Genomic DNA, 12,411 nt, shown 5'->3' on the forward strand with positions numbered 1-12,411 from the left:
TACAGCAGCCCAGAATGGAAAAACCAAACTCTGGCTATAAATAGGATTCTCCCTTTGTTCCTAATTATGCTAATTTGTTTATGGCTCTGGGAAAAAAGGTACATATTGAACCCCAATTTTCCCTTTTTGAAGAATATTTTGTTGTTGATTTATTGATGATGTGGTTTTACCAAAGAAGAAGTCTGCGGTTTTTGTAACTACATTAATCATACTTACCCTACATTGAAATGCAGTCAAGAGAAAACTGTGTGCAGTCAAGTGCAGTGAAGAGAAAATTGTCTTCTCGGATGTATTTGATATCTGTGAATGTGAGCTGACTGAGTGACTTGATACCTCTGTTTCTGTAAGATACTGACAGAAGCATTATTTTGCATGCCCAAAGTCACCATCCCAAGAAAATACTACCCAACATTCCCTATATGGGAAGTTTAAGGTTGAACACATAAACAATAAAGACAGTGATTTTGATGTCAAATCAAAAGAAATTAAGGCAAGATTTGTCCAGAGAGGTTACAGGGACCATGGTTTGCAAACAGCTATCAATAAGTCTTCTATTTAATTTTTTTTTTAATCTCATAGACCTAAATACAACACTTTGTGTCTGAATATAGTACTATATCTGGAAGGATTCAGAAAATTATCAAAAAACATTGCAATCTACTCAAATGTGACCCTTTTCTGCAGCAGATCTCTGCCAAGATTTTGTTACAAGAGGGAGATAATAAGGGACTCTAAGGTTGAGCCTACATGGAAATGTAGATGTTCTAAAGAAATTGCCTTTTTTATTAATCTCTCTGTAACTTAATTATAAGTCTTTGTACATTGGTCTTCTTACCAACACCACAGGTGGATAGTGAACAGAGCTAGACCTTGAAATCAAGTGAACACGAGAAATGCATCCTGAGCATTTTCTTTCGAGTACGACGTTAATTATCCTCCCCCCGCTCGATTCCGTCTGAATCGTGATTTGACTTATTTGGTCTGGCTCGATGTTGCAAACAGGAAGCAAGTTGTTATTGTTGTTGTTAACCGGACCTCGTCAACCAGTGACATTTATCGGCAGCAAAAGACAAGAGAAGCAACGCATCTAACAATGTCACGACTGTTTTTGCCAAATCGTTTTTGTGCCAAATGTACCCTCCTAGCAGCGCGTGAGTCTCCTCTGTTGACACCGCGAGGAGCCGGAGCGCGAGTCAAACCCGCGAGTGTGTTTATTCAACAACAGAGCAGATATGTCGGAGGGTCAAAGGCAGCATTTTTTAGATACAGAGCAAAGTCCAGGATTTGGATATGCGGGGTTGGTGTGGGTATTGCTTTAGCCGTCGGACTGAAATACAGCCTCAACAGTTCCTGTGATGATAAAGTAACAAAAGCACAGCGGACTGATCGATACAGTGATGCCATAAAGGTTAGCAGGGACCTTGTGGAGCGGATAAAGGTAGGCACAGAGGTAGGCCTGTGGACTGCTTGCTTATAGATTAGTCACTTATCCATTGCTTTTCCTCCTTATATTTCCTGCCTAACTTCAATGCCACCTGTATCTGTCTGTCTGTTTGCACTCAGGCTGAGGTAGGGGCCCCAGGGATGGTGGTTGGGGTCTCTGTGGATGGTGCTCAAGTCTGGTGTGAAGGTTGGTCCCTGCAAAGTCCACTTTAAAGGTGCTACATGTAGCATTTATATAAATTGCACTTAATTCAATGTAGCTGGTTTTGGTCTGCCCAGCATAGTTTTGTATTGTGGGCCAAATGCCAGATTATTGGGCCCAATGCTGGACTGGTGCCACATTGGCTCACAACCATTGACAGTAGCTCACAACACAAAGTAATGCTGGTCTAATGTTAAAGTGTGTGATAATGTTTTCTATAAAAGCAGACACCTGTGCAACAACTTTTGTCAAATTTGGGCCACCAACAATAGTACAATTAGGGCTATACACAATTATTTTCATTATCAAGTAAACGGACAATCATTTAAATGGGTGTTTTATTCATTTTGCCTGTAAGACACGAGAGAATAGTAAAAAAAGAAAGAAAAATCCCTTCACAATCTCCCAGACTCCTGGGAATGTCTTCAAATTACTTTGTACTAAACCCAAAAACAATGTTTACAATGATTTTAAACAGTGGACAGCAGCAAATCCCAGTGCTGGAGAAGTTGGAGCTGGAGAATGTTTTTATAGTTTTTGCTTGTAAAATGGCTCAAACTAATTTCTTTTCAAAATAGCTTTTGATTAATTTGTCACTGCTAACTCTGTCAGTTTTCTTAGTTGCTGATAAAGTTGCAAAGTCCATGCTAACATCATGAACATTATGCCATTTGTTTATGACATAATGTCTTGTTTTATTGGCATGTTTTGCTATGTAAACTGGTTTACCTTTACTTTGGTACGAGTTTGGTTAGTCCGACGTGGACCCACAAGACAAATGAATGCTTTGTTATATCAACGTTGGCAAGGTTGCTAATGTTGTGCCTTTGCATAGTATTGGCCAATACCCCAGAAATCTGCCATTCTTCCTGATGTCCTCTTTTGCAATAAGTTGTTTGGAGAGTGTCAACCAAATGAACAGCAGCTCAGCATTGGTTTACTACCTAGGAGAAACCAAGGAGAAAAATAAATTATTAACAAACAAATAGCTTTTAAGCTTTAGCTGTGTTTGCTTTGGAACACTGACCCACTTCCAGTTAACTAAAATGGCCTTTTGTTTGTGCCATGAATTAAGCCAACAGATTCACGGAGAAACTTGACCCAACAGCACACAATGTGAAATATAATCATCCTCTTTCCTTTACTGGAAATGATGTTATAATAGGTTTTCACAGTAAATTATTAAATGAAATGCAGTACGTGGATTCTTTAACATAGTCCTAGAAGCACATAAATATTCTTATATGATGCATGTTAATTCTTCATGTTATTCAGGGATGGGTTACGCCGATTTGGAAAATCGTGTGCCGTGCAGCCCAGAAACAGTGCTGCGAATCGCCAGCATCAGTAAGCCCCTCACATCTGCAGCTGCTGCACGACTGTGTGAGGAGGGGAAACTAGATCTGGATGTCCCGGTCCAAAAATATGTCCCAGAATTTCCCCAGAAACAATTTGATGGACAGGATGTAAGTTACTTGAGCAAAATGTTAGTAATAAGATCATACTGTTCCTTTTTTCGTGTTCAGCTCAAATGCACATCATTGATTCTGTCCTTTCAGGTCACAATAACCCCTCGTATGATTCTGTCGCACCTAAGTGGCATACGTCATTATGAGAAAGATGCAAAGAAAGTGAAGGAGGACAAGGAGAAAGCCAAGCGACTTCTAAAGCTACCAGTAAGCCACCAGAAAGAGGATGAAAAGAGCTCATCTGAAAACAAAGATAAACCTGCAATAGAACAGAACACCAAAACCAAAGAAGCCACACAGAAGAAAAAAGAGTTTGAGCATGAGGAATACTACTTGAAGGACAACTTTGAAAGTGTCACTCAGGCGTTGGACCTCTTTAAGGACGACCCGCTCATTTTCAAACCTGGTAAAGCACATATTTACTTACTAAACCATTCAAATATGACACAATTCCAATGTTAATTTCCTGATGAGTATGGCTGTGTTTTTCTTACTACATGCAGACACCACTTTTCTGTACTCCACCCACGCCTTTACCCTGCTTAGCGCCGTCATGGAGCGAGCTGCTGGACAGCACTTCCTGGATCTCATGATGAACATGTTCCGTGAGCTGGGGATGCTCAATACTGTGCCTGATGAGAATGACCCTATTATTTACCACCGCTCCAGGTAATCTATAATCACCAGTGTGAAGTTATGTCCAAATTGCTGTGACAAGTCACCGTTGAGTACAGCTGGAGGTGTATCAGTAACATCAGAGTAGAACTTTGTGGAGATCTGTTATTTCTTAGAGGCGGCTTTGATTGCTCATGCTTGCCCAACATGATAAAAGTTCAATAGTGAGTCTATATTCTTTGTTGCTGCTCCTCCACAGATTTTATCATCTCAACAAGAGAGGACGTGTTGTGAACTGCCCGTATGTAGACAACTCCTACAAGTGGGCAGGAGGCGGCTTCCTTTCCACTGCTGGTGACCTGCTGCTTTTCGGTAACGCTCTGCTCTATAGCTACCAGGTGGCCCACCTGAAGGACACAGAGGGCTTGCTTCCTGGCTTCCTCAAACCCCAGACTGTCATAGATCTGTGGGCACCAGCTGACAGGACAGAGGCCAGCTGGGATAAGGATGGACTGTATGCCCAAGGTTGGCTGGTAGTGGAGAATCTACAGAAATATGGTCAGTGCAGGAAGCGCAGGCACTACGTGTCACACACAGGAGGCGCTGTAGGGGCTAGCAGTGTCCTCCTGGTGTTACCCATTGAAAACATAAAGGACAGCCGAGGACAGACTCCCCTTCTCCCACAGGGGGTGGTGGTCACCATCATCACTAACATGCAGTCTGTGGGACTCAACGGCACAGCACTGAAAATTGCTCATGAGTTTGACAAAGCCAGAAGCCTGTAAGAATAATCTGTTTACAGAAATGCACAAGTTTACATTTTACTAAGTATTTCAGCTAAAAGTGTGATTTTTATGTGATTTTGATAGATTTTTTTTAACAAGTCCAGAGGGTGTTTGAGGAAGGAAACGTGTGAAATATTTTTCAGAGAAAACTTTATTCAAAATTGGCAGGTAAGCCATTCCACCACTAGGTGGAAGCAAATTACTGCATTTCTAACACAAAAAAGGACACTGGTTTATGATATCAGTGTACAGAGTTCATGCATTTCTACATTTTTAAAAGCTAACACAAGAACATTTTAATATATATGTTTCTGCATTTGAGAGAAATAAAAACATTTCATACATGACAGAAAGAGGTCAATTGCTATTTATAGCAGCATGGTACACATCCAAAGTTTTCTACGTCACATGAAATATCTGTTTAGGGCCAACCCTGTACAGATATTTTCTCATAGCAACATGATATGCTCTGGGAAAAAACCCTGTTGTGTGTTTATCTAATAACTGTTTCCCTATCAGTAATAAATAGAGTGACATTTTCACAGCATACCTACTGCTGAGCCAACTTTCAAGATCGCTTTTTTATAATTACTAGTACTAAACTAAAGTACTAAAATCGACTTCAGCCATTGAGTACAATCAAACATCAAACAATTCCAGATTTGATTGAATGGGTGTGCTGCAAAGCTAGTTCATTAATGGTGACTATTATGCATTTTAGTAAGTAACTAAGCTGTCAGCTGTCCAAATCTATTTTTTTCCTTCTTCCAGTGTTGGTTCTTAGTAACTGCTGGAGAATACTGGAAGTCCATCAAAATAGAAAGACTAACAAACTGTTGGCAATGCAGTCCAACTGGTTTTAATTCCTTCCTAAGCTCGCTGAATTGAAGCATATTTGATGCCACCATTCTCATTATGAAACTCCTGGGATCTCCTGTGCCCCTGTTTTTAGATTTAAGGAGGCTGATGAATGGCTTGGGATACACTAATTATACAGACTCCCACACAGTGTATCACTAAGTTTGCAGTGTGTTCCTACATGTCCACTTTTGTCAGAGCCAATCTTGAGTTTAAAAACTGCACGGTGGAGATATTTTTGAAAAGTGAGGTCATCCTGACGAATCCTGTTTACTTCAAGGGGTAATTATGGTTTATGGTTAAGATTAGATTTAGGATTAGGTTAAGAATATGCTAAAGGCTGAGGTTAGGATGGAGGATGACTGGTCCATCAGGATCCTCAAGTATACAAATACAATATGTGTGGACGTGTGTGTGTGTGGTCTCCCACCAAAAATCACAGTCAGTCAAATCATTCAACGGGGATCATCACATGTATTTTTCACAATTTCAAAATATTTACTAATAGCATATTGAGCACATGCATTAATTGATATAGGGGGTTATTTCATTATTCCATATTACCAATTCAATGTTTAGAATAATATTACACATATTTTTTTTAACATAGTCCAACTATGCTTTGTATATAAATCTCAAAGCACATACATTGAAATGTGATTTAACACGAGTAACACCAGTGCCTACCTCATAGCTGTGTTTAAAACTGTGCGAGGTGTGATTCAATTCCCATCCACTCACACTTGTTTCACACCTTGCTTGTGTGTGTGTTAATGAGTTACACCTTTCTTTAAACTGCGAGGATTCCAGAAATCTCATGAGACAATTAATCAATTATCAGCTTCACCTGCCTTGACTTTAGCTGTGCAGGAGTTCTCCTTTGTTCTCTCATTGTCATATCCAAGTCCAAAAAGCCAAATGACACTTATCTCTCATCCCATCTGACACACAACCAAAAGAGAAACGAATGCACATCAGAAGGAAGATCATACTCTTGGTTTTACTCTCCAATACTGTGGTTGGTTGTTCTGTTGGCTCTCTTGCTTGGCTTTCAGCATCCTGCGTGTGGACACAAGTAATGATTATTAGCTTTAAAAGAACATATTCTAGCTCAAGTACATTAAGACTCTATAACCCATAACACACATCCACAATCTAATACTATTTTTAGATGCCTTGAGAACCTTGGTAATCATAAATAAAAAATCCATAATGTACTTACTTGCGTACGTAGTAGATAACAACACTAAGCATCACTAAGATGAGGAGGGCAACAATGACCATGGCTGCAATTAACCCAGCCTCCCCTGCATTGGCAGAACTGCTGAAGAGCTGGAACTGCTCACATCTGCTGCCTTTGTAATTTTCATTGCACCTGAAGTGAGACACAACGCACAAAAATGTAGGAAATGTGTCCCCAATATTGGGATGTTGTGACATCAACAGTATTCTTGTATAAAAGTTAAAGTCTCCTAAAGGACCATTATATTATAGACAATTGGAAAATTAAGTTTTGTATTTAACTTACACACAGGAGAGTGTATCCATGGAATGTATTTTATAGCAAGTCCCTCCATTCATGCAGTAGGTGGCTTCCTGCCCATCACAAAGGTCTCCATGTTCTACAGAGACATAAAACAGATTCAGGATAGATAGCTCTTCAAAAGAACACAACTGAAGTCCATTTATAACATTATTTATTTACATTGTTATTGTCATTTATTCTTACCTGCCATCATTTGGAACGATTTTTCTTCCGGTTTCCTGAGAACACCACAAACGGTTTAACTGTCACACAAAAGGAAGTAAACTCTCACTACCAAGGAAAGCTTGTCATAACCAGATATTACAGGTGCTAATAATGAAAACACACCTACACATATATAAAGTGTATTCAGTCTGAAAGGCAATATGAACTAATATTGAGTTTGTGAGAGAAATGTATTTACCCTGACTGAAATAAATCTGTCCTTACCAGCTCATGAAATCCTCGCTTTTGGTAGTTAGTGCAGGTTCCCAAGGTGAGTCATAGTGACGCTTCCAAGTAACTCAGAACTGCTCTTTGTTGGAGACGACACGTGGGCGTGTTCCTCCCTTGGCCTAAAAAATGTTGTGATTGCAGTTTGTCCACATTGTAAATGTCATACTACCAGCTGATTGTGGGTTATTTGTTAGTGTGTCAAATGGTGCCATTTAATGGCATATGATACATACATACAAGTAAAAATAGTCTCCCAGGAGTCATTTTGACAATGTTGGCCTCTGTGTGAGACCAGGGCGTTTCCAGACTTGTTTAAGTGGGGCACTGACTTAAGCAGGGGTGGCATCAAGTGTGTCTCAGATTTCCATCATTCCAAAGGGGAGACTCTTGCGTACCCATAGAACCCAATTTCATTCAGATATCTTGAGTCAGAGCTCAAGGGACCCCGTTGCAAATGACCATGCCAGTTTTTCCATCACCATAATTTAGCATAACTTTGGCTATACTTGTTTGCGTGACATGGTTTGTACCAATAGATGCATTCATCCAGTATCATACGATAATGAGTGGCACCTGTGGATGCCCCCCCCCCACCCCATGGAAACGCCCTTGTGAGACAATCAGATGACGTCTTGAGTGTATATTACATTTTGTTTTTATTCTTGGAGGTTTAGTTGCATCATGAGATCAGGCATGATGAGGATGGCTGAGGAAATCACCTGTTGTCCATGTGAGCTCAGCGTGCCTAGGGTTGTTAAGAAGCTACGGAATGATCAGTATGCAGAGAAGGCATGAATGGAATCGTGGGAACTTCTGTGTAGGTTAAAAAGATACCACGCCACTTCCTATAAACATATAATTATAGTTGTGTGCTCAGAACCGTTAGTTAACTCACCAACTGCCCCTCTTTTCTATTGTTTACTGCTTTCTTATGAAGAAATTGTAGTTGTTCTTAGTGATCATGTAATCAGTGCCAGGATTTTCACAGATACACGCCTCAATCCGGCAGCATTGTAGAGATACCAAGTTTATTTTGAGGACATTTTTCTTTAGTGTCTGATCATTTGAAAGCATGTTATAAGTAGACTACTAAGGGCCTCACCTGATAGACCTACCATGTTTTTTTATATATTATATTATTTATCTGGTAACAAATGACTACATAAATAGGAATAAATCAAAATAATTCACTAATGCTTTATAGATCAACTGTAAGCACCTAATGGGAACAACTTATGGCTTTCCAGGTTGTAAAAAAAAATCCCTTGGCTGGTGTTTATCCTCCTGCAGCATAAGCATTAATCCAATCTTTAGGATAGCGCCATAGTTCATCATATGAAGCCCCTCAGTGACCACTGACCTTCTGGAAAGGGGCTGTGGAAATCTGGACCAAAGTCTATTTATTAATTTCTAAACATTCCCAACTGCAGACTTGATAAATTATTGTAAAAATAGCCCTTTATTAAAGGCGCATTGGCCTGTATAACTGTAGGATTTATTGATGGATGGAGCTTCTCTAACTGCTTTGTCTCCAAACAGAAATGATAAACACCAGCCAAGTTTTTTTTCATATCCTGCCAACCCCAAAATGTATTGCTTTAATGAAACAAGCTATATTATTTATTAACCTTTAATAAAGCCATTAGTTACAACTTTAAACCCCCTTTTAAACCCTTTTATTAGAAAGTGGCAGCCTATTTGCTGACACCAATAACAGCCCCGATCTTGGGAATAAACTCCCAAATCTCAGCAAGTCTATGGGAACATTAACAGAGACGCTGCAGACTAATAAATGCCATTAAATGCAGCAGGCTCAGTCATTATAATCTCACTATTGGGCACGACAAAAACACTTGAAGTCACTGTAAGAGTATTAGTGATTTTCCTTCTTTTTTTTTCTTCCGTGCGGGTGGGTTGTTATCGCGAGGAACTCTGAAGCTCAAGAGGTGAAGTGAAGCGAGTGTTTTTCTACGTCGACGCATCCAGGGTGGCATAGAAAGAGGGACGTCTGCAGGCTCTCATGGCTTAACAGGGCTATAGACTGCATATATGCTTTAACAGATATCACTGTGTGCGTGTGTCTTGTGTTTTATTTTATCATGTGTTTTGTACATCTAGCCCGGTTTCCTCCCGCGTTGACGGCGCTGCTCGTCACACATCTGTAGCCGCTGGAATCCCGTTTTCAGCACCTGGACAGCTCCCGGTCGTGAACCTCTTCTTATTATCGGGCACATGGAGTCTCTGGTGTGATTGTGGGGGGGAAGCCCTGTGCGCACATTATTCCTCCCCTCCGAAGATGTCGGTATTTTCCTGATTCAGTGACAGCCTCGTCGTCTCCGCTGAAGAATGCTGCTTTCGGTCCGGAGTAGGTGTTTTCGTCGTGCGCTGTCTTCTGAGAGGCGATACGGGTGCTTGGCCAACGCAAATTTAAGGGGAATCGCAGCCTACACAAAGCCAGATCTGAGCTTCCCTCACACTTATCATCATCATCGGCGTGGAGGGAGATATTACCATCATCAGTGCGAGGGCAAAGGAGTCACGACCACACTTTACACAATGTAGAGCACGGAAACAGAAGAGGTTAGTGTGCCTTTGTGCTGCTTTTCGAGTCGGTGGTGATTGTAAGGGCACTGTGTAGTTGATGTATTTGTGTTGGTTTAAACGAGAATGAGTGCGTGGCCTCTAAGCACAGTGGGAAAATGTTAACAGCAACCATGGCTGTTTATGTAGCTACAGGACTACTGTTTATGTAGCTACAGGCAAATGCATGTTTGATTAGTTGAAATGCAGAATGCATTGGACAGAAATAGCACCCACAGTTTCTGTTTGGTGATACAAAATAGTAAAATCTAAAAAATAAAAAATAAATAAATTGCTCCCTTGTGGGCAACCACCTTCGCTGATGAAGCAGTTACTGTGTAGACTACACTTAAAGTAATAAGTGGTAACTCAAGATGCCTATTGTGACATTCCCTTGGATATTTAGTCCAGAAACACTTTGCTTTGCAGTAAATTACCCCCAGAATCAAATACGTACATGCACATTTGATCCCACTTGCCTTTCTGGTCACCTCTGCTGTGATTGCACAGAGAAAGTAAAGCACCCAATAAGTATTTTGGACTGTGTTAACCTCTTTGACTTTCTGCTTATCTTATGGCCAGAGCAATATCTTTTACCCGGAGTATTATACTAATGAGCACACTTTTGGGCACTGCAGTGAAACAGTGTCACTCTCAGCCCTTGAATGACCTGGGCTGATTTATCCTGAGTAGCATTTAATCTGCTGTGCTTCACTACATTACTCTGCTGTGGTCTCCTGCGGCTGTGAATGCTGACTCCTCACCTCTCCATGTCTGAGGGTTTTTCCGCTGTGCCTCTGTGTGTCACACAATATTCCAAATTCATGAAATATTGTGCAAGTCATGAAGATCTAAACAATGCAAATGTGTTATCATAGCAGTTTTGCAGTTATGATTTATCTGTTGTTTACAGCTGATTTCAGTGTAACAATTACTTTGCAACACCCAGAACTGGGCTTTTCGGCAGTAGTAAATGTTTCATATTAAAGCAGTGGCTATGTGTTTGTGACGTTCTTGTCCGGTCATGTCATGTCTGTTCCTTCAAAGCAGCTGGAGTGGGCTTTCACTGAACCGACTTGGACATCAATGGCTCTCTATCCTGTCGCACAAAGAGCTAGCATCCTGCTGTACTTGCTATGCAAGAGGTGTGATGTTCCTCAGCCCCTGATTCACAGAGCGGAGCGTATATTGAAGGAGATTTAAAATCCATTACAGTTTAGTGCTCCCCAGGAAAACAGTTGAAGTATAGCTAAAGCTGCAGTTAGGACAGGGCGCCTTCAGGAAAAAGCCTAAGCATTGATACTTGATGATTATGCATGCATTTGTGGTATAACGCAAACTGTATATAGATATTTCATAATTTTGAGATTAAATGTGCATTTTTGTCCTTGGAAAACAGCAGTTTGCAAAACAATCTACCCTCAAGGTCTATTGTTTGCTGTTCTGAAACTCCCAGTCATATCTCACGATCTTCCTCAGATGGAGTTTGCCCGTTATTTGCTTCATGAATTTCTTTTTCTGTAGTAATTACATTCTTAATTATTTTTGCATTTTCTATAGGTGTGGTAGGAGCCAGGTCTCTGCAGTGGTGAAATCACATTTTGCACTTGGGGTCATTTAGTGTGGACGTCTATTTGCAGCAACAAGACCTCGACATGAGCAACCCCCAGTGAGTATAACACCCGCCAGAGTCTTGTTTGAAACCATGTCTGAGAGAGTGTGAAATCTTAAATCTCTGTTTATGAACATGCAGTCTCATGCAGCGGGAATCTCAGTGTGGTAGGGTATGATTGGCAGAATGGGACCTGCATATTCTCATGCCCCTCCTGTAAATGACTTTGAACAGAGATCAGCGGGAAAGCAGCGCTCGGCCTCGTCCGGCATCCCTATGAGCAAGAGAGTGGCCGGCCATCTCCAGCCTCCGCTGGTATCTCTTAGCATTCAGGAAGGATGTTCACTTGTCATCTTCCCTTATTAATAATTACTCTGTGTGTGTGGTCCTTCAGACAGGCCCTGCATTCTGATGACAGCCATGGTTGGGGCTAAGAGAATGGAAAAAGAGAGGGAGCAGGAGAATGTAGTGGAGTGGGAGGAGGTGGAGTGGAGTAGAGTGGAGTAGAGTGGAGTGGAGTGAGAGGTGAATGCAAAATGGGTTCAGTCAGCTGCATCTTCTGATTAAAGGCACAGGATGCTGCTTGCAACCAACAGGGAGCTCCATCTGGGCCTCTGACCAGCCGATTAGCACAATTGATGGCTGATTACAAGTCCATTTGAAGGAGAATGTTGGTGCAAAAGATCTGTAAGTATATAATATAGGGAATGTGTTGACTGGTTAGTAGTACAAAAGGCATGATTTAATGCTGCTGAATGTCTGTGACTCTCTGTGAAGTGACAGATGGGAAACTCATGCAGAGAAAGGTCTTTGGAGTTATTTTCACCCCTGCTCTCTTAGACTTGATGCTCTCTCTCTCTCTCTCT

General features: G+C 41.0%; 3 protein-coding genes across 5 annotated transcripts in view; 2 read left to right on the forward strand and 1 right to left on the reverse strand.

Annotated features, from left to right (window-relative positions):
* The first annotated feature begins 1,076 nt into the window (after positions 1-1,076).
* Positions 1,077-4,987, forward strand: lactb (lactamase, beta). Of its 2 annotated transcripts, none has more exons than XM_035665689.1 (6): positions 1,077-1,450; positions 1,564-1,630; positions 2,921-3,111; positions 3,205-3,520; positions 3,618-3,783; positions 3,989-4,987. In XM_035665689.1, exons 1-6 carry the CDS (start codon positions 1,094-1,096, stop codon positions 4,512-4,514), a joined length of 1,623 nt encoding a protein of 540 aa, XP_035521582.1. In that variant the 5' UTR covers positions 1,077-1,093; the 3' UTR covers positions 4,515-4,987. The 2 variants fall into 2 exon arrangements, with proteins under 2 accessions (XP_035521582.1, XP_035521583.1); XM_035665690.1 differs by having other exon boundaries at positions 1,077-1,438.
* A 1,307-nt stretch (positions 4,988-6,294) lies between these two features.
* On the reverse strand, positions 6,295-7,396 carry LOC118330945 (pro-neuregulin-4, membrane-bound isoform-like). 2 transcript variants are annotated; one of them, XM_035665691.1, is made up of 5 exons: positions 7,348-7,396; positions 7,102-7,136; positions 6,901-6,994; positions 6,595-6,747; positions 6,295-6,431 (listed from the first exon to the last, which is right to left on the reverse strand). In XM_035665691.1, the coding sequence occupies exons 1-5, from the start codon at positions 7,353-7,355 to the stop codon at positions 6,359-6,361; spliced, it is 363 nt and encodes a 120-aa protein (XP_035521584.1). In that variant the 5' UTR covers positions 7,356-7,396; the 3' UTR covers positions 6,295-6,358. The 2 variants fall into 2 exon arrangements, with proteins under 2 accessions (XP_035521584.1, XP_035521585.1); XM_035665692.1 differs by having other exon boundaries at positions 7,102-7,160; positions 7,348-7,393.
* Positions 7,397-9,756: 2,360 nt separating this feature from the next.
* Positions 9,757-12,411, forward strand: part of tmem266 (transmembrane protein 266) — a 27,955-nt gene continuing 25,300 nt past the window's right edge. The window contains exons 1-2 of the mRNA XM_035664825.1: positions 9,757-9,933; positions 11,494-11,602. Coding sequence (XP_035520718.1) covers positions 11,589-11,602 — 14 coding nt within the window. The 5' untranslated portion in view covers positions 9,757-9,933; positions 11,494-11,588. The remainder of the gene's footprint in view (positions 9,934-11,493; positions 11,603-12,411) is intronic.

The sequence above is a fragment of the Morone saxatilis genome, unplaced genomic scaffold (genome assembly GCF_004916995.1).
Source record: "Morone saxatilis isolate NCDOM2014 unplaced genomic scaffold, NCSU_SB_2.0 Contig2, whole genome shotgun sequence".
Taxonomy (NCBI): Eukaryota; Metazoa; Chordata; class Actinopteri; family Moronidae; genus Morone; species Morone saxatilis.